At 42.1% G+C, this 24,479-nt stretch overlaps 1 protein-coding gene across 24 annotated transcripts in view; it reads right to left on the reverse strand.

The window, feature by feature from the left end:
* The window catches only part of TSNARE1 (t-SNARE domain containing 1), a 489,936-nt gene that overhangs the window by 298,880 nt on the left and 166,577 nt on the right, over nt 1-24,479 (reverse strand). For all 24 annotated transcript variants that reach the window (XM_075024058.1, XM_075024043.1, XM_075024060.1 and 21 more), the window contains 2 exons: nt 21,706-21,783; nt 15,310-15,379 (listed from right to left, as the gene is read on the reverse strand). In XM_075024058.1, the coding sequence (XP_074880159.1) occupies nt 15,310-15,379; nt 21,706-21,783 (148 nt within the window). The remainder of the gene's footprint in view (nt 1-15,309; nt 15,380-21,705; nt 21,784-24,479) is intronic.

The raw sequence follows: 24,479 nt of genomic DNA on the forward strand, positions 1-24,479 counted from the left end.
TAGAAACTCTATTCCTCCATGAGAACAGGAGGCGATGGGGAAAACAGTGAGCCGTTCACACGCTCGTCATAAATCTCTCCTCTCTCACAATAAACAGTCCATCATGTTCCAGCTCCCCCTCATGCTGATGATTTTCCCACTCTAGAAATGCCAGATTTAATGCCTCCTTCAGCTCCTACTCCCCTTTTTGTGCCTCCATACACACCATCATTTATGAATAAAATGCTGCCTGTATCATCATTTATTAAGCTACCACATTTTCCTGATAGGTTCAACAGCTCATACTAATGTTAATAAGACACTGCCTGTACAGAGAAACCTCAGAGAGAAATGTCACATCAGAAACTGTGGAGCCTCTCATGGGACACTCAAGTGAAGTCTCCTTTCTAGGGCAATATTCACATATAAGGCACCACAGAGGTGGTAAGTTTGCCTGCTTCTATTCTTTCTCTTCCCATTTTCTTTTTGCGAGGGGTGCGGAGAGCAAGTTGCCATACCCTAATGGTATTTGGGTATATTCTGGCTCCCCTTGAGCTCCATCTGACTCCATAAGTACTCCTACTCAGGTGTTAATCAACACGCAAAAGCAGCAGATTTGGCCGCGACCCAGCAAGGACCATTTCTGGTGACCAATTCGGAGCATCCTGCATTACACAACAGAAGAACCAGCTCTTTGGGCCACATCTTTATTCTCATCGCTTTTTTCTTTAACCCTAATCAGCACTGAATGATTTCTTAATGCTTTACAAAAGACTTATGTCTTGAACTTGACCACCCCCCGCCAAAAAAATCTAGGAAAAAGATCAATTTGAAGACAGTCTAAGACAAAATTCCCCAGAAGCAGCAAACGTCTAAACAATAGGAGTACACTCACTACTCCAGGCAATTACACAGCAATAAATTACTTCGCTCAGGAGTACTTGTCGTTCGCCTCAAGTCCTGCAAAATACCAAGGGAGGAGACTAGAGAGGCAGGCCACCAAGGTGCACTTTTCGGTAACGCTACCCATCTGCACAGGAATAATCTCCTTTTGCTGAGCAGGCACAGCAGCTCATGCATAAACCAGATCTTCCCAGCACTCTCTATCTTGCAGCCCCCGCTGAATGCAGCGAGGGAAGCAGGTGCATATATGGTTTTAAGTATATTATTTGGATGGGTAGATTGGAAAAATTGCTCGGACCAGTCTAGGGAAAATGTGCTTTGAAAAGGAAATCTGGACAACTGCAATACGAGATGCTCTGGCTTTCTAAGAGATGCACAATCATTCTGTGATCTAGCAGCTGGATTAACGAATATCTTCACAAGCAAATATAACGTGGTTTGCTTTTAGCAGGATATAAGCATCACTGACAAGCATGAGCATCTCTTTTCTCCTCTTTATCCATCATCTTGCCAGTTGACAAGTGTGAGAAGAGTACTGCACATACTCATTTCATTTCTAAACCACAAAGAATAAAGACAGGGTCAGCAGTCTTGAATGAGGGAAGATCCCAACACTAAAATATTCAATATTTAATGAATTTTACACATTTGAAAAGGAAGAGGAGGTGTATAACTCTATGACTGTATATCCTGCTCATACACACAGAGCGATCTCTGCTCTTTTTCTTATCTATGTTACCTGTATGTTGCAACACGGAGCAGGAGGAAACCTTCTCAGTGGCAGCAGAAACTATTGAAACAGGATCAGGCACTGTAATAGCTCCACTGGCTGCAAAACTGTGACCCTTAAATGACAGCTGCTGAATGGGGGGTTAGATAAATAAAAACCCAAAATTCCGATATTTTTGCGTTTCATCTCCTTCCATGCCTCAATTCATGTGTCTGTCTGGCAGACAGATACTTCTCACGCCGACACACAAGACATTTGGAAACGCAACACCAAATGATTAATATATATAGCTAATAAAGTGTTTTACATATTTATATAAGGGTGTCTACACAGTGTACATAGGCACATACACTTGCATACACAATTTATCTATAGCTATGTACTTGGAAAAAAATCAGTTAAATGCTAAAATAATGCTTGTTGGTTACACTGCTTGAGCAGAAAGAAACTGAGCCCCAGTGGTTTCATAAAATTTAGGATGAAATATAGCAGACATATCTTTGGCTGTGACTAATACACACTAAACAGCATATATGACATGTACTTGGAGCACTGCTCTCTAAGGCTATGGCTATGGCAATATGGGTGTGACTGGGATTAGTGGGTGGCAACATTATACCCCATCTCCCAAATTCTCCTGGCTCAGTGTGCAAGTGATCTTAGATTTGGGAAGGGATATGATCCAAAAGCCCACAGCTGCCTATACAGAAGAAACCACAGTGGGAAGAGCTGTATTATAGGAAACAGGTGGGTTTGGCCATGACTTTTGCTTAAAGTCAGTTGGCAAAACCCGGCATTAAGCTGCCTCACGTGCCAGCCCCCCATCCAAAGCACCTTGGATATGTGAAAACACTAGACAAATATTGCTCTACATCTTTTCGCTTGGCTCTCCTCCCATAGCCATGAGCCATGTGACGTTTCCTACAAGGCAGGATAAGGAAAAGCCACAGTCCTGAAGTCCAACACCTCCACCCAAAGCATGCATCCATCCCTTGTTTTGCCGGAGGTAGAATGGGCAGAAGCATCCTGACTCTTCTCAGAGGCTGTGCTCCTCTTGTGTTGGGTGACACGTGCCCAGTCTGATGTCCAAAAGTGTTTCGAGTGCTGCGACCCAACTGCTCATCCCAAGAGCATCAGCAGCAAACTACAGAGACCAGCTTCCCATTAATCCCATTCTCAAACCATTTGTCAAACGTTTTGCTGTTTAAACAAAGCCAGGCAGCTCAGGAGGTACATGCACAGCCGACAGCTTTTAGAAGAGCATCTTCCAAGTTTTGTCCTTTTTCTTTTTTATTTCCTTATGACCCCATTTTCCCTCCCTCATCTTCCTCCCCTATGCAGAAAACTGCTATGGCACGCAAAATGCCAGAGGCAGCAGTGCTCTTGCCGTAAAAACAGATGCTTTTTTAATTGTCCATCTCTCAGGCATAATTGGTTGAACGAAGACGCACATAAAATAGACTGCAGCACACGTGTCAAGGGAGGGAGCTTTCCTCGGCTGGTACAAGAGGAAAAAAAAATCTCCCTCTACCAGCCTGAGAAATGCAATAATTTAGCTGGTTCTACTCAAATTCACTTTTCAGTGTGATAATTTGCACGGTCTGGTCCTGTTATGTAGTAACCTTTACCCTGTGCCCCAGCTTTCTCTTTTTATGGCTTGTTAACAGCGTGGTCACTCAGGCATAGCCAAGAAAAAGAAGAGCCATATACAGAGCTACGGGACGGCTGCCATCCGTCGTACAGGAACACCTGGGCAAAATGCACAGGCATCTACTCACCTACTTAAAATTAACATTTCTTGTCCTACTCCAGTCATATCTATACAGGGAAAAAAAAAGGTTATTCCTTTTTCTGGTCATTTCCTCATTGCCAGAAATCTTTTCTCTTGTCATCCCAGTCAACTATAGTTTTAGCCAGGATGCAAACACCCTGTGCTTCCAGCTCTTTGTGGAATCATATTCAATAAAAAAGATTAACAACAAGAATGCTGGTAAAAAAGGATAAGGAAAAAAAAATTAAAAAAAAAAAAAAGAAAAAAATGTGGCTTCTTTTTAATTAAACTCGGTTTGCTATTTGACTGAACCTTTCATACAAGATTGCTTCCCAACTTTGTGATTAATTTACTGTAAAACCTTAAAAATTCAGGAGGCTTATTTTATCCATCTGCAAAATGGAGAAATAAAACTAGGACCTAAATTTTCAGCATTTCTACTGAGTCTTTTAAAATGCCTGTTGCTATAGTACTGTGAAATCTTTTTACAAATTAGTCTGAAATATTATCAGCATTCCAAGAGGTAATTACAAAGGAAAAAAAATAAATCACTATTTTTTCCTGTGTCCTTTATAACCTTTAAACCTAGATTTGTAATTGAAGTGCAAACTGACCTTTATAAACTGTACAGCATCACTAAAATACATTATTCTACAGGGCTTGGGGGAATTTGCCATGCTCAGAAATTCAATAATCATACTTTCTTTCATTTATGTTCTCAGACAATGTGACATAGCTGGATATTCCCTCTACTCCAGACGCAAATCAAGCAGGAGAGGTTGAGGAGCTTTATCAACACTATAATCTAAATCTCCTGTCAACTTGCTGCTGTAACCTGCTTTTTGGCAAATAACTCAGCTGTTTTGCCCACCCTCTCAAACATCTCAGCAGCTAATACTAACCCATGTTAAATCCCATTTGCAATCTGCTAGCTCAGACGGTTAAATGGTCTATGTACAGAAATGATCCATCAGCACCAGTTGAACCAGTTGAGATGGTTTTATCTCTAACCTTGCTGTATAATAACACAACCGCTATCATGTGCAGTACCATAAAAACACAAGCATCAGAGTTTGTTGCTGGGTCATTATACTGGAAGGAAACAAGTGTACTTAGATCTTCACATAGGAAAGACACTGCAATCCCGCACATAACCAGGAAGCCCTCAAAGTATCCATTTCATGAACCTCGTTCAGTTCTTGGGAGTCCACCCACGGACAATAGTTTTAATAGCGCCCAACCCTCGTCAGCACCGCTCCCTGCCAATACAACCCCAACTTCTGCTGGTTCAGCTGAATTTGCACTGTCATAGAACCATAGAATCACAGAATCATTTAGGTTGGAAAAGACCTTTAAGATCATCAAGTCCAACCACTAACCTAACACTGCCAAGTCCACCACTAAACCGTGTCCCTAAGCACCACATCTACATGTCTTTTAAATACCTCCAGGGATGATGATTCAACCACTTTCCTGGGCAGCCTGCTCCAGTGCTTGACAACCCTTTTGGGGAAGAAATTTTTCCTAATATTCAATCTAAACCTCCCCTGGTGCAGCCTGAAGCCATCTCCTCATGTCCAATCACTTGTTACTTGGGAAAAGACACTGATGTCCACCTCGCTACAACCCCCTTTCAAGTAGTTGTAGAGAGCGATAAGGTCTCCCCTCAGCCTCCTTTTCTCCAGACTAAACAACCCCAGTTCCCTCAGCCGCTCCTCATAAGTCTTGCTCTCTGGACCCTTCACCAGCTTTGTTGCCCTTCTCTGGACATGCTCCAGCACCTCAATATCTTTCCTGTAGTGAGGGGCCCAAAACTGAACACAGTATTTGAGGTGCGGGATCTGCATCTGCACCTGTGTCCGCAATGCAAGGCTGACTTTCTGCTCTTATCTCCTTCCTTCCACCAAGGACAGATTCAACTGAATGAGTGACCCTAATTTACCTCCCCCCATCCTGCAAGCATCATCGTTTGTGTTGATCAAACTTACGGCAACCTGTATCATCCCTTTCCTTTTGCATCTTTGCTTAGTCATCTCCATCAGCTTCCTCTGACATCCTGCATAAAGCCATGCTCAAAAAGGCATCTAGAAGTAGCATTTTGGCTCAAGGGTGGTAGAAGCTTACTAGACAGCACAAAAGCAAGACTGGACTCCAGCCACCATCACCTCCTCTCACGGCAACAGATTTCTCCATTTTTCACCCAAAAGGGAGGATATTACCATTTTTAACACCATCTAAAAGGGTGTCATGCAAGACTTTGGCACACAGGGTTACTGTTTCCTGCAGGTTCAGAGAAAAGAGAAATACAGTTGAAACAAAACACTTATTCAATGCTCTACCTTTTGAATGCTTTAACAAGTTTGCTTTCTTTGTCTGCACCTTTCCTAATGTGGTTGTTGCCATGGGACCAAGTGGCACAACACTCGTGGTACTCAAACACTCAAACTTTATTGAACTGTTTACTGTTGCAAAGTGCAGGGGGTCACGTGTACTGTCTGCACTTATTTACTGTGTTAATATTAATAAAATAACTTTTAAAGGAGGATGACAATTCCTTCACAGCTAGTTTAACCCCTAAAGACGTGTACTGGGGAATCAAGATTTTTCTTCCCCTCATTATCTTAAATCTAGAAAGAAAATTCCCATTTTGTGACACTGCAATCTAGGAAAGAAGCATGACATTACTTGTTCATTATTCTGCAAGACTGAATGCATGATGATCACAGGATGCGAACAGGCAAGCTCTCCATGTACAAATTGCATCTGTGTTTTGTGAACAGAGAGAGAATATAAGGAGACAGCAATATAAAATGTCCTGGTAAACACATATAATCCCCTTGAGGTTTAACTTTTTTCAAAATAAAACACACATGTTTGTCGAACACTTGACCTTCAGCTTTGTTATTTGAGAGAAGGTAGTGGACCCATGGCTGATCACAAGCATTTTCTGGAATAAATCTATTAAGTCACACGCTAAATTCCAAAAGCTGTGACATTATTAACAACCAGCCAATGCCGTATTAAAATCATACTTTCCTTAAAGCAGCCTTGGCTTCTCTTTTCTTTTCTTTGTAGTTTTCATCTGGCATTATTCACTTCCTCCAAGACATTTTCCCAACGAGCATCCTCATCTGGCTTACTTAGTTCCACTTCAAACAAGGTAGGGAATGAGGTTTAAACCAAATCCCCTATAAGATCTCCTTCTGATCTCCCATTACTGCTCTGTGGAAGCGTTACTTGCCAAAAAGCATCTCCCTACTCAGTTAAAACTTCCGATGTCCACACAAATTGCCCAAAGATTTGATTAACCCCTGGTGGTGCCTGCTGCAATGGGAAGATGGATGGGTGTCTCTGTGCAGAGGGTGTATTATGGTCCTGATTGAGCATGGTGTGAAAGGAATCATCCATTAGAGCACTGCAGTGAAAAAAACGCAGTGATATTAGCAAGCCAGGGTGACTTTTCCAGCAAGCAATGGCTTGGCAGATCCTCGTACTGTTCTCTGAAGTTGGACTCTCATTTTTTTCTTTCTTTTTTTTCCCCCTCAAACCCAGAAAACCTTCCAGAGGATGCTAATTGCTTCCACAGATAGCCTGCAGAAATGCGACTGAACAGGTCTTCTGAAGCCACAGATCCCAGCAAACTTCATTCTTGTTGACGGGACCGCTGATCCTGGCTTTATGGCCAGCACAAGGCTCAGGGAATAAACGAGACCTTACACAAAGCCAATAGAAGTGTTCCAATAAACATTAGCATGTTTGGATTAGTGTGTCAGACCCCTGAAGGACTCCATGGCAGAATGGATGTTCAGCCCTGACAACCACGTCCTCCATGCCTGCATATATGAATTATTAAACAAACTTCATCCCACAGGTCTCTCTAGTCAATCAATACGAACTGCATCACTGAACATGTAACTATGGGCATAAAAATTTACCGTAAACATGTAGCCGTCCTGTCCCACCTCCAGTAATATTTTTTTTTGTCTAAAAAAGTTTACAAAACTTGTACTTATAAATCCAGAGGCAAGTCACTCCAATCAGGATCTCAAGCCATTAGATAAACTTCCTGCCTGTGGATATTTCAACCCAAATAAAAAATTATTTGCCCTCTGCAGGCAATGCTAACAGAATGTGAACTCGCCTTTCACTATCTCTAACTCTGCAGGGGGAAAGAGGCAGAATATTTGAAGTTGGTTTGTTTTCCGAGGTGAGGGAGGATGAATTTTCTCTGTTGACTCAGAATGCCAATCTTTAACCTAGTCAAATACCACATTTCATTTCTAACTCATGAGAATGGCAAAAGAAGTAAACCCATAATTAAGCAGCTAGTAATTGGGGTAATAATAGGAGGTGAGATCTGTACATTTTTCAATGATTAAGCTCAGAAAGGCTTCTGAAAAATTAGAAAAATTATTGCTGTTATCATGGTGGTCCAAGGAATGAAAAGGGAGGCAGCAGTTTATTCTATTTATTTATTCCTTCTACTGTCACCCATAAAACAAAAAATAAAATAACATCAGTGTGAGTTCAGCATTTCCCAGATAAACATCTTAGAATAAATTTATGAAAAGACCAAGCATGACAGTATTTTTTACACATAGCAATATCCAGCTACACTTCTGGTAGCGTAAAATTTTCTTGCTACAAATAGAGTGCTTGCTGGAGGATGCAGTTGGCTTCCAAAATGGGAGCGTACACTTTTCACCTGAGGCACCAAATCAAAAGGAGTGCATGGGGTGGGGAGAAGGCTTATTTTTACAAGAGCTAGTCACTGGTAGAAGACAAGTCATCTCTCTGTTTACCCATATCTGTGCTCTGAATGGCATAAAGACTGTGGGACGTTACAGCGGACCCTGTTTCCTTCGAGTCAAGGTACAAGGACCTGTGCTCACACTGTGGTAACCAACTTTTCCTGTTCCTCACCTCTGCTGAAGATTATAGAATCATAGAATCATTTAGGTTGGAAAAGACCTTTAACATCATCGAGTCCAACGTCAGCCTAACACCACCATGTCCACTAAACCATGTCCTGAAGTGCCACGTCTATACGTTTTTTGAACACCTCCAGGGATGGTGATTCAATCCCTTCCCTGGACAGCCTGTTCCAATGCTTGATAACCCTTTTGGTGAAGATATTTTTCCTCATATCCAATCTAAACCTCCCCTGGTGCAACTTGAGGCCATTTCCTCTCATCCTATCAAGATGTTACAGCTGTGGTGTTTAACCAGCTGAACCTAAAGCTGATGGGCAAATCTGCAAACCGGAGATGGGAACAAGGATATGTGGGAAGGCTGGGGCTCCCATGCAACCCAGTTTTCACTTGCAGAGACACCAGCAGTGAGTGGGCTTCAATGGTCTTGTTTCCTTGACTCATCACGACACCAAGGAGAGATCAGAAACTGCAAGCTGAGACATGAAAGCATGAAAAAAATGACTTAAGATGCAGCGGCAGTAAAAGACCTTCAAGAGGAGACAGTCACTTATTCCCCAGATGCCATCCTTCCTTGTCCCCATGCTTGCATCTCCTGAAGCATCCATCACTTGCCACAAATAACTAATCATTGCTCCATCACAGCATGGCTTGAAATTCACAGCCTACTTCCAAAGGCTATCTTGACGCGGGAAGACGCTACTGCTTTGGCCAAGGTTTCTGGCCATTTCAGACCTCTGGCAAGGGCAATCTGGGAGGAAAACATAGAAAAGAAAAACTTCTCTGACAGATTGATTTGTAGTGACCATTAGAAACTCTTCAGGCATGTGAATGGATACTCCAAGGTCCTCTCTAAGCAGGGAAGGTGGTCAAAAGCAGATGAATTTATCATCATTGAAGAGTTCTGCAGTTCATCACCAGCTTTTGTAATTTGTCACAGACATGTCATATATCTGGAGCTCTGGGATTCTTAAGGGCTGTCACATAAATACAGTTATTAATGCGGCAAGTGTATTATACAGTTAAATGCAAATGTTGCAATCTGGCAACCCATTTTTACTGCCAAACCTAGAAGGTTTTTCATGTCAGAAATTGATGCCAGGAGCGATAAATGGGGGATAGATAAAGTTAATCCGACCGCTTGAGTTGAACAGGGAAGGTATTACTTTGAAGGGTTTAACATATTAACAGAATCAAAACGACATTTCAAAATATTTATGGAAATCTTTTTTTTTTTTTAAGCTTATACAAGCAGTATAACAAAACCATATAAAATATTGTTAAATCCTACCCTTAATTAAACATGCTGACACTTAAAAGCTTCTGTCTGATTTACTTTAAAAAAATCTTCTTTCAGTAAATTACAACTTTAAAATATCTTTCTGCTCTAAATGAATCTGCATTCCAGAGGAATTAAAACCTTTTTAACAGAAGCTTTTTTAAAAAGCTTTAAGCTATACCTCCAACATATCAAACATAAGGGTAAGATAGGAAAGGAAAAAGGAAACAATACACATAAATGAGAAAATGAACTGAGAAAAAAGCCTTTATTGTTTTATGTCAGTTCAGAAAAGCTGAGGAGCATGGATTCATCAGCCTCCCCAGCACGTTGCCGAGGCTCCTAGCCATAAGGACAACCATTCAGCCTCCCTGGAGCACACACAGAGAAAGCTGGGTATGTCCAAAGACCATTTCAGTCCAGCTAAGGTACCACTGACCCCACCACTCACAAAAAAGCCAAGGGTTACTATGCTGCTTAGTGCAATGTCAGTTAGGTGGGAAGAAACTGAGTTGTCTTAATTATTCACCCTGAAGGTAAACTACCAGTGGGAATTCTCTCATTTGGTTCAGAGGGACACCTAGTGTCACTTGAGATGTCCTAGTGTGCCACCTCACCTAACGCTGTTATTTCAGAAGTGAATGAATAGCATGTCCTATGCCAAAACTGCCAGCCCCACATATGTGTCTGAGACACCCTGGGACATTTCAGTAGCCTCAAGAGTCATCTATCTTACCAGGATGAACTTGAAGCTTGACAGACACCATAGATGAAGCTCACGTAGGCACCTAACTTTAGGTGTCTTATCCACAACGTAGGTGATATAAACAACCTATGTCATGCAAACGCCATGGCTGGGTCCAATCCATCACAGACTTAACGATTATGTCCTGCAATGTCAGCGTGTTTCAAAAGTACTTCTACAAATCCAGTAAACCACCTCGGACTGAGCCCGCGTGCGCTAAGAGCTCATTGTCATTTTTTGGCTCTCGCTGTTCATAGAGACTTCAAGGTTGGATAGGGATGCTTCTCTTCCCAAGAGCATCCCAAATGGGGCACCCTGCATACGTCGCATTGGCACTGCTTCCACATAGGTATCACTTGATTTCAGGGTTGTGTGGTGGCAAAATAAGCTGAAGAAGTGACTTTACTCACACCCCTCCGCCCCCCCCAAATTTTTGCTGGTGATGTGGCAAATTGCCTGCGGAAGGGTGAGGAAGATGGAGTTCCCTCTAATCCCAGCAAAGAATATGGCAAACTAGATATGTATTCTGGCACAACTTGCATGCCCAGGGAAAACAAGTGCCCTGTGTAGTTAATGTTTGGCCAAAAGGCAAATACGAGCAGCAATCCAAAAGCTGCACTTCTGGCCTCTTCCAGGACCATTGCCTTTCTCACCCCGAAGCAGCTTAGATCTCAAATTGAGCTTTCCATTTGGAAAATACTTTGAAACTCCTTTGCAGTCCTGCACTGTAATCAGTTCTGCAGCATAGCCCTAATAAAATCATTAAAGTACTATACATCAAAAAGCATGCGCTTTGTCAGTGTTCCACAGTGAGCCCTTCCTGGGTATATATTCACTAATACTGCTCAGATGGGACATTCAGGCTATGGCCGTAGGAATTCTCTGCTGTGCACCATCTTAACCAGGATTGCTATATCAATTCAATCAGAAAAGCAGGTTTATTTTCTCACACTGTACAGCTATAGAGCTGAGCCCTCTCTCAGTTGCAGGAAAAAACCCTACGTATTTCAATAATGTGCACTTTTTTTTAAAATTAATGGCAATGGGAGAAGGGAGGCGGAAGATAAAATTTGGGCTTTTCCTCTCATGAGGAGAAATCAACACATTTTGCAGTATGGACACACTCGAAAACCTCATCAGTGCTAAAATCCCCCAAAATATCCTTCTTATAGCTCCTCCCTAAACAGGCACATTCTTCTGCTAGTGACTGGTAAAGGATCCCAAAATGCCACAGAGTGAAGACTCATGGGCTACATCCCAGACACACTTAAAAAAGGGTAGTAAGCTCTGACTGTAACTCAATGCAATATTGTTCTTGACCTTGCACATGCAATGAGCTAAGGTCAAATGTCCAACAAGGAGATATGCTCCTCACTGAAATAAGAAATGCAGGAAAGTTGGTTTGGAGAGCACGGATCGCTGCTGTGGTCAACCAGCCTCCACAGAAAGTGCATCAAGGACCCTTCGTGGCACTAAAAGCTCAGTCTCATGGCTTCGAGGTAGCCATCAAATGCTACTTCCAACCTGCATGACCACCTTTCTTTTCTTGGGGTCACAATAAGACTAGGTCAGGTTGTGAAAAAATGCAGGACCTTTTTTTTTTTTTTTTTTTAAACAATGCTAGCTTAACTTTTTTTTTTTTATTAAATTTTGCCCTCAGGAAAAAAAAACAAAAAAACCTAGTGGTACACAGGCAAGCCTTATCCTTACAGTAACATTTAAAAGGGGATGCCTCTGGACCCAAGCCTCTGTGTTCGGCTGGGCAAAGGCATCCTTCACCCCTGATGTCTTGGGTCAGTAACGAAGAAATGTGGGCAAGACTGATACAGGGGAGCATATCGTACTTCTCAGAAAGCATTGCCAAGGTTACAGGGATGTTTTTATTTCCAGCCTCTTTTTTGAGGGTGCTGGGAGACTAACCAGACATGCCCACTCACAAGAATAGAGACTGGTTTTCACTGTCTCTTGGAGGCAGTGCTTTATCTGGGCATTTAATTTTATTTGCTTAAATTACAATCTAGATATCTTCAGTGCCTACTGTTGGAGAACCCCCTCATCCCACACCCTCTGGATAAGGAGGCAGATAAATGCCTTGGGAGCTTGGATTATTAAACCAAAGATGAGGGGGGAAAAAAAAAAATAAATAAAAAAAATCAGCCGATTTTTCCTGCAACATATCAGTACTTAACAAGCTGTTTGCAGCCAAGCATCACTGGAGAAAGCCGTCAGCATTGCCTGCCGGCCCTAGCTCCTCACCCCAGCTCCATGGACCTTTTTTCCTTTTGCTCCCATTGCCTTCCCGATTAATCCAGGGTCAGTTGCATTCAGCCAACTCCATCTAGAACTTCTTATGTTTTTTTTATGTTTCACTGGCCAGGACTTCTAGCTCCAAGAATGCAGCACACAAGTATTTGTGCTGGCTCTGGGAAGAGCTTTGACCAAGATTATTCACTGTTAGGTCTCATATATACCCTAATCACACATCAGCAGCCAAGTTTGTCTTGCTGACTAGAGCTGGCACTCCAGTTGGGATGAACTCTCCCAAATTCACTTGCCACAGATAAAGTCCTTACTCTGAATGACTCAGCTATCAAAGGGAGAGAAACCATTTCAGAAAAGGGAGTAGCCCAATTTGACAGTAAGAAGCCTGCCTTCATCTGATGCCCTTGTAAGTCCTGTGCCTAAGAGGCAGAAAGTCTGCATGAATTTTAAAAGGAGTCAGGCAACTTTGGTTTTTTTCTGTTTTAGCAGGACCCTGCAGCTAGGTAAGCAAATACTTTTGCAGTATACAGTCTATGATAGCTAAATATCCTATGTGGCAGGACCACTACGCACCATGAAGCCCTATTCCCAAATATTCTGCCTCTCCCCAGTTGCCTAATAGCCTTATTTTAGGCAGAGTGACAGTCACCTAGTTAGTACAAAAGTAGAAAGTGTGGCAATTTTAGATTTTTAGATACCCACAAACACTATTGTTTTTCTAATAGCCAAGGCTATAAGCCTACCAAATGTTCACTCGTTGCTCCCCAACCAGCTTCCAAGTTAGAGGATGTTCAAGGAGAAACATGCATCAACCTTTGAAAGAAAGGGGTCAAGTGGCAAAGGAGGAAGATTAAGCCATGATTTGCAGCCAGGGAAGCAGAAAACGCTGCCCCAAAGTTCTCACCTGAAGAGCTGACCCTCTGCTTGTTCCTGAACATGGAGATATATGCAGCACTGCCAGCTCTCATGATTCATGGCATACTGCTTTTTGCTGGTGCAGCTCTCATGAGAGACAGGCAGAGATACTTGTAGAGCATTCAAGGCTGCTTGCAAGCATCTGGCGATGAAATAAGGGGCAATGGGAAGGACACATCAGCATTAGGACAGGACAAAAGAATGGGGGAATTGAGGGGAAAAGATTGTCCTCCTTGGCTTGGCACCCTGGAACTGTTCAGTCCGGAGATGCAATGAGCCAAATGGGAGAAATCAGGAGAGACCTTCTGCTAGAGCATGGGGAGAGGGGATGAACCAGGAGAGCGAAAGGAGACAGCTGGAGGAATTCTGGGGCTGACGGCAGGGGCAGGGAAAAACAGTTAAAATAAAAATAAGCTGCATTTAGCTATCTGGACAATTAATGATAATTCCGAGATCAAAAATAATTATTGCAATTAGTGCATTATGCATCTATTTATGTAACTGCTCAGGAAAGAAGAAAATTATCTAGGCATGTTTTTGAAATGCTCTGAAGAGTCAAGGCATTGATTCTTAAATTAAAAAAAAAAGAATATTTTAGGTGTGCAAGCACAATAGCTGCTCTGTATGATCGAAAGGCATTCCTGGGTTAAGGATCTCCAGCAGTTACTAAGGTGGTTTATGCTACAAAGAATTCTGTACATGTAAACATCTTTCCTGATTACATCTATCACCACAGACTGACTTCTTACTCTTACATCCTCTCCAGTCTCCTAAATTTAGTTCCAAATCTTCTGACTATTATTACTATTACTATTTTTAATCTTCAAGTTTGCAAAACAGAGTATATGTGAATTAGGGCAGATCTGATGCACTGGTGAAAGCAATGGATTGGAGAGAAGGAGACACTGCAAAACTGTCTGAGAGTTTATATTGCATTGAGAAGGTCAGTCAAGTCCATCAGGCAAGTTACAGTGTATAAAGCCAATATAAAGAACTAGAAACCAAATTCTCCCCTTTGTTCACAGCCGAATCTCAGCAGGAACTGCAGTCACATACACGAAATCAGAGCCACATCCTAAGTACTTGATTTTTGCATGCAAGCTGCATTAAGGGAAGCAGCTTTAATAAATTGTGCTACATTTGGAAAAGCCATTTTAATTCTCTAATTAACATGCGTACAATGAAAACTAACTGTGCGTGTTTGTGTATACACATATCTAGAAGAGAGAGTTTAATGAACTGTGTCTATTGCAAGTGAAACTAAAGTTTCATTTTCTCAGTGTTGTGCTGTGTGATACAGGTTTCAACACCGCAACACACTTTTCCGCCTATAAAATATCTTCTTGCTCCTTCTCAATTTTTCTTCTCTTGGGTTCATGGTCTTTGGCAAAGTGCGAGGCAGGGGGGAGAAAAAAAGGAGAAAGCTACACAAGCATCCTACTCTAGCTTCACATTAAAAATAAATAAATAAAAAAAACAACAACAAAAAACAATGAACAGCAAAGAATAACAACACATACACAAGCACAGAAAACCCTCTTTCACTGTGGGCCATCATTTTCTGTTATCTGCCTACCATACTCCACCACCTGAAACCAGCACAAGCAAAGCTTTATACGATCAATACACGTCCTACCATCATTAATCACCGACAGAAAGGAAAAAAACGAAGTAAGCCTGACAAAAAAAGTGTCCAGATATAAAAAAGGACAGAAGAAAAGGTGAGAATAGATGAGGAATAAAATGAAAAGTCTAGGACAAAGAGAGATCTGCAGCAATTCAAAACAAACTCACAGTCCATCCTGCAGTTCTTGAGTATCATTTGAGGTCCCCAGAGAGCGAAGGCTTCTTTCCAGAGAGGTCACTGTCAACAGCAGAGAAAGAAAAGATAAAGCAGCAGTACACTTTTTTTCAGAGAAAAAAAAGTTGGACTTTCATTCATTTGTTTATCTTTTATTTTTTAAACAATACAATGAAGTAGCATTTGGACAATTAACTCATGAGACAAAGGGGACAACATCTAGCAAGAGCCATTACCCCAAAATGGATAAATTGGGTCCCTTAGATGCATACATGGTGAATCCACGTATCGCGCCATGACATGACGAGGTATGACTCTTTATAACAGCAAGAAAACCTCCATCCCATGGACCTTGCACAGATCTCTGACTCTTCCAGCCCCAAACTTTCTAACTCTCCATATTACAGCAACTGCATGAAATTCCCAGGGCTGGAGGCAGTTGTGCTTTCTGCCAGGAGATCGGGGCAGCACTCTTGGGAGTGGGAAACCACTGCTTATCCTCCTCAGGAGGTCCATGCGTTGAGGCCCCACAGAACTGTGCACGGAGCATCTCCAGCTGGAAACGTGCCCTCAATGAAGAGGCAAGAAATTGCATAATAAGTATTCATTGCTCTGAATAAGAGGCAGAACACTGTTGTTCATTCCGATATCTTCTATCTCATTGTTCAAGACTTTAACACTCAAAATCTTTTCTACGTTTTGGCTCAGATAAAATGGAGTGCTTCGCTGTAATCATCTCCTGTGTTCGAGCCAGAGAGTTTCTTGAGCTTTTCCATCAGGAGAGGAGAATACTCTACCCTAAAAGCAGCTGGAAGCTGGAAACATGGTTTGTTTTGCAATACGCAGTGACTTCAGATTTAAGAAATATATGCGTGTGTGTGTATAAAAAAGTAGCAGAAATCTAGGAGTACTGTTGCCTTTTTACAACCTTGAATGTTCACTGTCTCAAATTCACCCTCAAATTAACAACAGGTCACTACTTTTGGACTTAGTGTATCAAGTTTGCAAAGCACTTCAAGATCTTCCACAATGAAAGATGCTAAATAAATTACATTCTTGATATTTACATGTGGGATTTTCTCAGGATGCTTCCAGTTGTAAAAACTCATAACCCGTTATCAGTCACGCTTCAATATTTAAGGAAGGAAAAAGGAACAGATTAGAAACATGGCTCAATTATTTCCATAGAAATTGAAGAAATCCACTATTTTAATGACTCTACAGACTTGGACTTGGCTTGTAACTTTGAAAAAGTCACTTAATTATTTTTCTACTGACAGACAAAATCCCCTCTTCTCTTTTGGGCTTCTCGGGGTTGACAGCAAGAGTCACTAAACAGCATAAAAAGTAACTAATGTACCTGGACAACATGAGCATTCAAAACAAGCTTGAATACCACCATGTATTTTCACCCCACTTGCTAGATCTCAAAACCAGATTTTGCTGTAGAGTTTGGCAATTCAGTAAGATAAAGCCTCAAGGAACTGTCTGTAACTGAGCTAATAATTATTATCCTTTGCTGGATGCATAATGTTTTAAAGAATAAATTGAAAGTTTTCACTAATAACCATTTGCTTCTCTAGAACAGCATTGATCCTGCAGAGACCTCACAGACATTATAATTCCCTCTCTCCCCTCCTCCACAATGCTAACGAATCAATCTCCCGTGCAATCTATATACTGTCTGTTTCAAAGACAAAATTTGGCATCATCTAAAAATACTTCTGGGCCCATCAACCCTTCAGAACAAAGCAGAGCGTGGTCCTTGGAGAACGGACAGCAAGTCAAGGTAGAAAAAGCGCTTGTGAGGACATTGAATTTCTAAGAACATGTTAATGTCATGTGTGTAGAGTCCAGAAAACAGCAGCTACAGCATCCATGCACCTTTCTAACCCCAGCTGCAAAATCGGGACAATTCAAAGCAAAAGCTATTCTGCCAGTGTCTTCATTCCTACAAATGAAGACGAGGTTGATGGAAGACAGATCTGATATGCAGGCAGTTCTCTTCAAAAACAGTTCAGACCTTTGCTACTGCCTCCTTTGGAGCAGACTGGAGTAGGAAGCAGTTTTCCTATTGCACAAAACTGTTAAAGGCTTCGCACATGTCATTTTACACTGAGGCAAACCGAAGACCTTTCACATTTGTTAAATATTTTGGAAAATACACATACAGGCAAAAGAATCTGAGACAGGAATGCAAATGAGGAGGAAAGCACTTGTCAGTCAGGTAAGAAAATGACTCAGGTTTAAGTCCCCATCCTAAAATTTTATCTAATATTCTAATTCGAGCATAATATTTACACACTTACATAAAGGTTAGTTATCCCAAAATGACAAGATATGGACTCTGGAATAGCCGAAGTTTGGCATTTGATATGCCTCTTACCTGGGAAATAGCAGGACTGAGACTCCAACTTGAGTCTCCTGGATCTCAGGGAGACCGAGCTATTTTGGGGTAAATCTAACTTGCTTTGACCAAGAATTGCTCTATCAAAATCTATGTAGTTCCTGTGCTGGATGTGGAAAATCCCTCTCAATTTACCAGTTCTGGCTGCGCAAGCAGTAACTCTACCAAAGAAGCAAGGTGTCAACCTGTGCTGGAGACATGCTGTGAAGCCAGTGTTAAAACAGATATCTTACTTTAAAAGCCGTGTACACTTAGTTTTTAAAAGGCATACGCTAGTCCTCTAGGATGAGGCACATTCAGAAGAGATCACTGCTGTTGGAGCTGCACCGATTTACATAAACCGAGAGTTTGGCACCAGTTGTCTATGCCGTTGCAATCCTTAAAATCAACGAGGGATAAGAAACCATCCTGAGATGGCAATAGAGACTTTATCACACCTGGGGGATGCTGAAAAATCCTTTGCTCAGCCTCTCAGATCAAGGTAATGGGACTGTGCATGGCACCAACCTGTCACGGGGAGTCATTAATGAGCAAGTAACAGGAATTAGAGAGGGCAGAGACCCATTAGAGCACTCAGGTTCTCCATCTGGCCAGAACAGGTCTGAGTCCTCCAGTATATCCTCCACTGATCAGCCCTCTAGACAAGATGCACCAAACCAACCCCTTTTACGAGTGTTATTTATTTTACTTATTTATAAGGCGTTTACTGAGAGGCAGCTAAAAGCTGTACACTGAAAGAAATGCAAAACGTTAATAAAAGTAAGTGGAAAAAAAGGCATCAATAAGACAAATTCAGCCAGTATTTGAGCTTCTTTTTGTGGCTTTTTTTCCCCGGAAAGGAAAAATCAACTGAACAAAGAACCCCATAAAACTTGCATAAGTCAAAGCACTATCAGACAACCTTCCCTATGCTCAACGGGGACAGCCGCCAAAGAGTTAGAGAAAGAAAGCAGATGCAAAGAATAGGAGAAAAACTCCTTCTGCCCCTTGACACTTCAGTTAGAGATGGGTTAAAAAAAAGTTTGTAAGCTCACGACCTGGCAGAAGAGTGATTCAATAAGCACATAAACAGAACCAACTGTCCTGGCTAAGATTTTTATTCAACAGATGAGGAAGATTTCCATTTTCATAGCAGAAAAAGGGAGCAGGAGACATTTATATGTGAGATCAGCCAAGATCAGCTCAGAATTGTAAAGATCCCCCTTGGTCAGGTGGCAAGTCCTGAACTGCCCAAGAAGAATTTAAATCATCCCAAAGGCTCAGAGTTCTGCAAAAAGACTAAGGAGCGCAAAGAGGGACAAAATATGCAGTGTTGATTACTTCTGTAGCATTACTATTTCTGTAGTGTTACTCAATAAAAATCAACACCGCTTTAAAATCCCAGTAAAAAGGTGACTTCTTGTTTCATTAAAAACAGCCATTCCCCGAAGACAGAAAAAACATAGCCAAGACTGCCCACAACCTGGCATTTTGAGAATCTAAACATGAGAATAGCATGGGGAGCTCGTGACATCTTTAGCATCCCAAGAGGGAGAAGAGCATTACAGGTACATGGTTTGGTCTCCAGACACAATGGGAACCTGGAAAACCCTAAAGAGTCTGGGGTAAGGCAGGAAAAGAAGAAAAAGAGCAGCTGTGACTGGATTTATGCAACACTATAGGACATTCAACACACCATGCTCAGCACAAGCGGAGCGCAAACCATCATCTGGTGAGCATCTGCAATGCAGCTGCTCGATCCTTGCTCAGCCGCTTGCATGGTCGTACACAAACAGCAGCACTGACTTTTGCTACACGCTCGGAGGCAGAGCTTGCTGAGTTTCCTCAAGAGACCATATGGTACAGCTGTACGGGGCAGAAAGGATCATGGGCATCTTTTCCCATTTTATAACCCTACAAAGTTCTTTACCTAATGTGGATTAGCTCTGCCAAACCTTAGCAGTACACTCAGCATCCATTTCCTGAAAAGCTGTACTCACTTTTGGGGGAAAAGCTGCGAAGAAACCACACACAAACTGAATGAAACTGACTTTAGCAGACAAAAACCAATATGGGTGGTGAACAGAGCAACAACAGTAGAGTATCTTATGGGCATTTCTTCAACCTAAAAGCACTTTAAAAAGCATTATAAATTCATAGATTCATAGATTTTAAAGGCCAGAGAGAGCAATTCTGATTATCCAATCTGATTTCCTACCATAAAATTTTGTCCCATCACTCCTACATCAAGACCGTAGACTGTAGCTGGACTAAAGTATATCTTATAAAAAGACATTCGAATCTTGATTTAAAGGTTCGAAGCAATGCCAAATCCATCATGTCCCCTCAATAAGCAGTTCTAATGGCTAGTTATCCTCATACAGAAAGATTGAATTTGTCTAGCTTTGACTCCTATCTCCTGATCTCGTTATGTGCAAGAATGTTAGATTAATGAGCCCTATGCTATCTATTTGATGTCTTTCTTCCCAGAGAGGTACTTACACACCATGATCAAGTCCTCTTAGATGTCTCAGACAGAAGTTCGGATAGCATGCATTTTAAAGTCTGATTTGCAGACTTCAAACAGTTGTCACAGCTCTTCTTTGTACCCTCTCCAATTTTGCAAAGTAGTTTTCAGTAGAGGCACTGTCATTACGTGCTTCTCAGAGCCCTCAGTACAGGCAACTCTTAACAGCAAGCACACCATCACACACTCTACACCATCTCCAGAGGAGAAACAAAGACCACCAGAAATTGCTCAAAACCTAATTGAATGGATTAATGCAATTCTAATACAGAATAAAAAGAGAAATTGGATTGGGGCATTTCAAAAAAGATGCACCACTCCTCTTAAAGGTTTCTCAGGATAGACTCCACTACAGCCAGAGTTGTGAATACAGCACAGAGACATATCAAGTCAACCCTAACCTGGCTAGTTTGGGTATTAATAGCACACACAGACTTGTGAGTAGGTTGGAAAACTTCAGACTGAGCCCTTGGTTTGGTAGCAGACATCCTACTACCATTCATCACTACTGTTGTCAAGGTAAAACTATTAGTGCTGGAGCAACCAAGATTCATGCTAATACAGGTATTTTTGTGAGTTATAATATGGTTATACACCCACCTGTAAGCAAAGTTCTAGCAAGGATTCCTTGCTACAAGGACTGGGGCCTTACCCCTGAGATATGTAGGGGAACAATTAGAGAAATAAGGAGGCACTAAGGTCCTTTCTTCACATCTAATCCAGCCCTCTCTGTCACCTAATCCCCATAGACACAGAACAGACCAGACAGAGAAGCTGTCCAGGTGATTCAGAAGCAATTTCAAGGTCCAACATAAAATCAGCACCCGATAGTTTTAGATCCTTGTCTGACACCAGTGTATTTTAGAACTGGGATACCATGACATTAACTACCATTCAGGAACGTTAGTTTATATCTATCTGCAAAATACATCCCTCCAGCCCGACCCAACAAAACTGATGAGCCAAAGCATGTCTGTAAAGGAGGGAAGCACTCTGCATCTCTAGGGTCTGGGGAGACATGAGCAGGAATAGCATCCCTGCTCAATCCACAGAGTGAAAAATAACAGAAGAGTTTTGGTGCTGGTGTTTTTATAAGGGAGATAGATGTTTTGCAAGCTTACATGACAGGCTCTGAACACAGTAGTGCTGCAACATATTAGAAAACTAGTCTGGCTTGTTCCACCTTTCTGCGCTCTAACTCCCCATTGTAACAGATGACACAATTAAAAATAGAAAAGGATGTGGTCTCAGCAAGTATTGGAATATATCTGTGCCTGTTTAATGGAACATATGGTGGAATATTTTTACATCTTATAAAGAACTGTGTATTGGACTTGTGCTTGTGAGATGCAGCAGCAGAAAAACTGCATTAATATTTGCTCTCTGACAACAGGAGCTGCCATACACTGTGTACACGCACACGAGTCATCAGCAGGACAGCACACAATTGACTAGGAAACCTTTCATTATACGCACCGTTGGAGTTAATTCGGAAGACGTTGGCTGAAGTCTCCTGAAAAAGTTCCTGTAGTTCACTGGGATCAATCTGGGTGGCTGTGAAGACAAAAAGGGAGAAGATATATTAATACTGGAGACCACAGATCACTTGGAAAGGGGCTCACCTCCCAGCTGATCCTTTGGAGGGGGATGCAAGGTTCTTCCTTGCTGCAGAAATTTAGCTCAAGTAGGCGGTCTGATGTAGCTTTACACTGTCTGATCACACAACTTACACTGGACACGCAAATACCTACTCCAGCACCATCAGGACAGTAAGATGCTGCTGCAACATGGCAGATACAGCCCACGTGAATTGAGACAGCATTTGTAGGAATTATTAGCAATTCATGATCGTAAATGATTTCTGCTCATTTAAGTGGGAATATTAGAGTCACGAACGAACGAGAAACGGCAGACACCACAGCATGGTTAACTATCGCTTTCCAGAGCAGGAGAGCATCCGAGCAGGTCCTGCCTTCAGAAAAGTGGGGGAAGCAGTGAGGAGAGTGCAACTGCTCCGTAGGCTCAAAGCTTTTGGGGCAGGAAGGAGATGGAAGCCCAGATGGGTCCTCCACTCATTCATTTTCCAGTCCCCAAGAGAGGCTCCCCTTCTCCCTATTTCTTCCTGATAGCCCAATGGCAAGGGTCAATGAGTCAGTGCCATAAATTGCTATTGCTGCTGCCCAGATGATTTCTTTCAGCTTCATTCCCAAGGTCCCACTTTGGCAAAGTCACCCAAATCTGCCTTACAAGGAGAACCCTGAAGTGAGGGTTTGAATGTTTGGGTTTAGGGACTTTTTTTGTTAGCTTCATTTCCCAACTTTAAACCCCCTGAAACTATCCTGAGCTCCTCCACAGCTTCATCATCCCCAGAGAGGGAGCGATGTGAAGTTGGACTCGGCTATATTACAGAGAAAGGATACATCACTTAAATAAGCTTTAAAGAGGCATTTGGGTTTTGATTGGTAATAGTCACCAGCAAAACACTCATGTCTTTGGCACCAACTTTATGGCAACAGCTTTACAGCAGATTTTCCCATGGTTTAGCCCCATTCTGCCTCCCACCTGGGTCAGCTTTTATAGGTTTCCCAGAAGCTGCTCTACCTGAAACTTTGGCCAAGTCCAAAAGCACCGCAGGGCTTGTCCATCTGACACACTACAGTGCATTCAAACAGCCACTGCTATCAGGAAGCTGCTCCTCTGAGCCGAAGCATTACAGGAACTCAAACAGGAGCTACGATTCGTATTTTCAAATCAGCAGACTGTAACTGCGACATATTTTGCACCCATTAATCAGATTTCACTAAGCTGTTAAAACACCATGCACCCAACCTGCATTTTGCAGAGCAGAAGGTCAGTGATGGAGCAAGGCGAAAACCATGAATATTGAACAAAACGAGAAGCCAGCTTGATGCACTGCTCAGGTTAGTCCTGAGGATGCATCTCACGGTGCTTGAGGAAAAGCTCCACATCCAAAAAGCACAATCTGGGGATTTTCCACTGCTTCTCGCACATCTCACCCATGCAGCACTCACGTGAGAGGATTCAGCCCTGTACCAGCCGTAAATAAAGTCTTGGATCAGTCTGTCAGGTTGACACAAATCCAGGGCATTAAATGGTGTTTAATCCAAATGCACAGGGGCTCATTGCTAGAGATTTTCCCACTCTTCTCCTCCTGCAGTTCCTCCTAAATCAGCTGTCCCAGACACTTCTTTCCTTTGCTTTATATATGAGGCTATATAACACCAGAAATTAGCCTGGGCTTACTTGTCCCGCAGGAATTTCACTTGTTACTAACAAGATCCAGCTTTCATTAAATCACTGACAAAAGAGCAGCACAGGATAAGATTTTCAGATCTTTACAGATTGCGCTGACCCCAGTTTCAGGAGCTTTTTCAGTGTTCCAACACATTCCGGGTTAGTAATAAGTGACAATGGGTGGTCAGGATATGGCTTCAGCTTGGCTAAATTTCCATTTGCATGTGCTGAGAAGACTGGTCCACTCATTTTTTTGATAGAGGTATTTGGATGGGTGGGGGGTTCTGGGGGGGAGAGGAGTGTTTATCGACCTATTTATTTCCATTCTTTCCTTAGAAACACTGAATTTGCCTCAACAGATTTTTAGCCTGGCCCAGTGATCCTGATTCATATGCACTTAGGTACTTTGCTGAATGAAGCCTCAGATGAACCATGATGCAACCAAACCAAGGGTTGGAAACTCCTTCAAGTCCTCAATTATAAGCACCCAGCTAGAAACAGTATTGCATTAACCCACCCCAAATAATATGGACTGCAGATTTCAATGTGTTCCCACATGGGGACACTCCTGCAGATTCACAGCATCCAGCGGGTACCTCTGGGGAGTCATTTAAAATGCCAAAACCATTCCAAAAGTGAAGATGAAATATCCCAAATGTTGCAAAAGGCAGGAGAAGCACCAATTTCCTCACACAGACTGCGCACGCCTGCATTTTGGAGTCCCTGCAACACCATAAGAAACAAACACCAAGCAACACTGTGTGTCCAGAGTTGGTCCATATTTAAAAACTACCCAGAAATTCAGGTGCTAATTTGGGAGGGTGGGAGTTATCCAACCTCCCCTGGGTGGCCAAGGGAAGACCAATTTGCTCACCTTGTACCACATTTCCCTAATGGAAAAGAGGCAAAACGCAACAGGACAATGTGTGAGGATTATACTCTAAAGACATGGAAATAGTTAACATTTTAAGCCTCAGTATATTTATTTTAGCCAA

The sequence above is a fragment of the Buteo buteo genome, chromosome 3 (assembly GCF_964188355.1).
Source record: "Buteo buteo chromosome 3, bButBut1.hap1.1, whole genome shotgun sequence".
Classification (NCBI taxonomy): Eukaryota; Metazoa; Chordata; class Aves; order Accipitriformes; family Accipitridae; genus Buteo; species Buteo buteo.